General features: G+C 37.3%; 1 protein-coding gene across 1 annotated transcript; it reads right to left on the bottom strand.

Moving 5' to 3' along the window:
• Nucleotides 1-378: 378 nt before the first annotated feature.
• On the bottom strand, nt 379-1,326 carry LOC119805203 (olfactory receptor 1440). The gene has a single exon (XM_038317141.1). It carries the CDS (start codon nt 1,324-1,326, stop codon nt 379-381), a length of 948 nt encoding a protein of 315 aa, XP_038173069.1.
• Between the last annotated feature and the right edge of the window lie 3,386 nt (nt 1,327-4,712).

Raw genomic sequence — 4,712 nt, 5'->3', positions numbered from 1 at the left:
GACAAAGCAGTCATTGTACTACTGGAGATGTGTTGATTGAGAAGGACCATTGAACTTGTATTTGATTCTGTTTTCTTTGGTTGAGTATCTGAAGTTCTGAAAGAAAGTACAAGAGTTGAGATCTTAAGAACAAAAGACTTACCACAAAAAAGGAAGAAATGTATTAACTGCTCTGCGAGGCCATGCTGGTACAGGAGAGGAACCTCAAGGCTAAGAGGAGGCAGGACACAGGGTTCACATAGCATGTGCCAGCCTTGGAATTCAATGGAGTGACTCACTTGAAATTCCACCAGAGCATCAGGATAATATAGTCATGTTAAATATCCCTGCAGAATATAAAGGACTTTCAGTCAACAGAGTCACTAGCCTGACAGACCTTTAGCCATGACAGTGGGAAAAGCACCTCTTTTTACATCGCTTAAGAGCATCTTTGATATCCTTGTTCCTGAGACTGTAAATCAGAGGATTCAACATGGGAATCACCAGTGTATAGAAGATGGATGCCATCTTGTCATAACCCTGAGAATGGTCAGAGCTGGGTTGCATATAAACAAAGAGTCCTGATCCAAAAAAGAGACTGACTGCTGTCAGGTGAGAGGCACAGGTATTGAAAGCCTTGACCCTGCTAGCTACTGAGCTGATTTTCTGAATTGTGGTAACAATATAAGCATAGGATATCAGGATGACCAAGACAGAAGCCACCCCAAAAATCACTGCAATTACAAACTTCAGAACTTGCAGGGGAAAAGTTTCAGAGCAGGAGAGGGCCAACAACTGAGGCAGGTCACAAAAGAAGTGGTTGATAACATTTGGCCCGCAGAAATGGAGCTGAAGTATAGCACACAGTTGTATCAATGAACCAAAGAGACCAGTGATATAGGCTCCAACCACCATCTGCACGCAGAGGGAAGGGGACATGATTACCGTGTAGAGCAGAGGATTACAAATGGCAGCATAGCGGTCGTAAGCCATGGCTGCCAGAAGACAGCACTCAGCCAGACCCAGGCTTGAGAAGAAGAAGTACTGCATGGCACACCCCATAAATGAGATGGATTTAGGCTTCTGGAAGAATCCTGAGAGCATTTTAGGTGTTGTAGAGGAAATGTACCAGAAGTCTAAAAATGACAAATTGCTGAGGAAGAAGTACATAGGTGTGTGCAGGTGAGGGTCAATCCTAATCAAGACGATGAGGCCCAGGTTCCATACTACAGTGGAGAGATAAATTCCCAGAAAGACAACAAAGAGAACCAGCTTGAGCTTGGGAAAGTCTGAAAATCCCACCAGAATGAACTTGGCGATGGCTGTGTTATTCCTCCCTCCTGTCATTGTCTCAGAGCATCTTAAACCAGATGGATAGGTTTAAACCTTAGACCTGCAGATAGATACTTGGATTAAAAATGGTTGTTTAACATTACGGATCTTCCTTGTTTTGAGTACAGTACTGAATGAAAAATTATCCACAATCAAGATATAAGTATTATTCTAAAAATCACTAGAAAATCTTCTTCCTACCATTTCACAGTATGAATTACATTCCTGCAATTCTGCCTATATATACAAACAGATGTTGTCAAATTCTTGTCCAGATGCTGGTACTTATTCACGCAAGTATAAAGATTTCATGACAGTGTTCCTTGTTATTTTCTTATCAGCATTGCCTGTAATTGTTTAGAGTCCATCTTTCACAATCTTACATGGAAAACTGACTTCATTGTTTTAAATTTCTATTTACTGCCACCTTTTCTACTAGACTTTTGTATGGAGCTTTGTATAAAATAAATAGTTTTACTTCACCATCCCCCAAACTTGACAGTTATTTCCCAAGTTTACCATTCATTGTCAATATTAAGCGTATTCAGTCTTTTAGCATATCAATTAACTTTATTTTTACCTATTCAACTCCATGTGGTAATTATGGTCCTTGCTTTGGTGGTACACTGAGAAAGTATTCATTTATATAATTCAGTAAGATTCTTCTCTATGTTTTTTTTTAGTTTTAGCTTTCGTATTTACATTAATTTCTGGAAAAATAATACACTCTATGAAGTATAAGTATGAGGTTATTTTGTTTTTTTTTCTAAATTTATTGACACTCCTCCACTAAAATGAATTAAATGATTTACCTGTTGGTCAAAATTACCTTTATAACAGGATCGATTACAGAATCCCCATTTTGTTCACTTTTTAATCTTAATTTGTGTGCCACCCATACAGTTCCATGCCATTTTACAGTTATTTATGATGATATTTTATTAGTAAGTCATAAAGCACTGCAATAACTGGCAAGCATCCCTTCATTTTTGAGAGGTCACTTTGATGGTGCTCATGTTAATGCCTTCAAAAGATCTGCATAATGAATTCATCAAAGGAAATAAAATTAGGATTCACACTGCATTCCACTTTTCAGTAGTCTAGGGAGGGAAGAGGCGCTATTTAGTCTTAATAAATATTCCTTACTGCTACACCTGATGGGAGAACCTGGGTCTAGTGACACCGGCTCTGGGTTCCAAGGTCTGTCTCTGTGTCACTCTGACACCTCCGGGATTCTGGTTTCTCCGCTTCAAAATAGAATCACTGTAGCTCTTCTCTTTGCATCAAAGAGATGTTTTCTGTATAAAAATAATAATTGTGGTGGGAAATATTGCTGATAGGCTACAGCAATAGTAACATGATTTCATCAACCAAAGAAGAGGATAAATTAGCAACTTACAAAAAGAAAATTACATTGACCCATGGTGTTCATCAGTGCACACAATAAGGACACATCAAGGTTCGGGTTGTCTTCTACTGTAAAATTGACTTATGGGCTGCCTATCTTCAAAACCAAAATAGTTCAAGTGTATTATTAAAGAATTTTTACTTCAGGAAGTTAGGTGGCTCATTGAAAATACTAATTGCTATGGTGTTTCTTGGGTTTGTTTTCTTGTGACTATTCTCGGGACACATATATCCTGGACACCCTGACATTTGAATATTATGTTTAAATTATTAAGAAATACATTCAGTCAAGTTTGTATCGTCCATGTGTTTAAGTGAATAGATCTTCTTAATGAAAACATCAAAACCACAATTTTTAGCCTGTCAAACAAATGTCAAGTTACCTCTACTTCACTGAGGAGCAAGAGAAAGCTACATAAAAGGATTCAGACGGCAATGCTAAGTCTAATACTGTGCAAAAGACGACGTAATTGGAAAAACAGGAAGGCTGTTCCCACACCAATTCCTGCAGTTGCTTTTACTTCATTTCCTCTTGTCCATTTTCCATTCACAATTAAAGCTACATTCTGGAATGCCATAGTCAATGTGGCTCCTTCCCTCTACCATGAGTCAGTAACATGGATCAGCTGACCCAATAGCATGATGGTAACTTAATCACATGTAGTATCAGAGAGATGATGTCAACTGAGGTATAAACAGAGCATATTAAGGTCAGATTTGAGGAACTGGGGAAGACTCAGCAGTTAAGAGGGCTTGGTGCTCTTCTAGTGGATCCAAGTTTGGTTCCTAAGCCACAGCAGGGGGCGCCCAACTGCCTAGAAATCCAGCTTCAGGAGATGACATCTTCTGCCTTGCCTGCATGAACATGCACCTATATTCACATACACACAAGCACACACATGCACACACATACACACACACAAATAAAAATAAAAATAGATCTTTTAAAAATGATCAAATTTATTGTTCTAACTTTTCTTTTTTTGTGGAAATCCACTGCAAACACCATGTTTTCAGAGTACCATAAAAATAAAAATTATGCAAAGCAATTTTTAGGAGTTGGAGAAAGGCACACGGCTAGTTACTCAGTGCAGAAATACCATTCCTATGCTTCTGAAAAAGTAACCAGCAGCAGCAATAAATTATTCATAGAATTATAGCCCAAGGGGTCAGGCCAAGGGACTAAGGGATTTAAAAGTCAGGTGACAAAGAATCAGTCCTTTATTTTTGCTTGAAATCTTTCTCTCTTAATATAATAAAATGTCATAATCTTCTAAACAAAATTTCATATGAGCTAAATGGTTTATTTTTGTTTCTCTTTAATATTAAAACCCAAATTAAATCTTGATGTAGGAGTCACAGAAAATGTTTTCCTGTTGTGCAAATAATATGGTGTTTGTTGAAATCTAGCATATGCAAGGTACCAATAAGGTTATCCTTTGGGAAACAGCAGAAGGAAGATTAAATAAGTTCTTCAAATCACTCCAGGAACAATCCATCATTCACTCTTTAATACGTTTTCAGAAAGGAAGGCACATGAAATAGGCAATTTAATATGAACAAGAAAAAATGCAATGTGTAAACTAAAGTTTATTTTCTCACCGACTTTGGAAGCCTTTTCTATTACAAATTTGGAGTTCCTTCTAAACCCATTGTATTTGGGTCATTTTTTCATGCACTGAAAATCTCAGTACTCATGTTTAAATTTTATGAGATTATTTTTATTATACCACAGACTATTGATATAATTTTAGGTAAGAATAATTTTAAAAATATTTCAACTTGTATAACAACTAATCTGTTATACACTGCTATGTTAAAACAATGACTCAAATATATTTACTTAAAACATCAGTGAAATATTGATCAGACAGTAACAGCACCTGCTGCCAAGCCTTATGACCTGAATTTGATCCCCAAAACCCACATGTGGAGAGAGTTGACTCCTGCGAGTTGTCCTCTGATCCTCACACATGCCCTGAGGCACATGAATA

Source organism: Arvicola amphibius, chromosome 1 (genome assembly GCF_903992535.2).
Source record: "Arvicola amphibius chromosome 1, mArvAmp1.2, whole genome shotgun sequence".
NCBI classification, from domain to species: domain Eukaryota; kingdom Metazoa; phylum Chordata; class Mammalia; order Rodentia; family Cricetidae; genus Arvicola; species Arvicola amphibius.
Note: the sequence above shows the minus strand (reverse complement) of the source record. Positions and strands in the feature narration are given on the sequence as shown.

Coding starts and splice junctions, on each gene's coding strand:
- LOC119805203 (XM_038317141.1), bottom strand. CDS start 1,326: ATGACAGGAGGGAGGAATAACACAGCCATCGCCAAGTTCATTCTGGTG.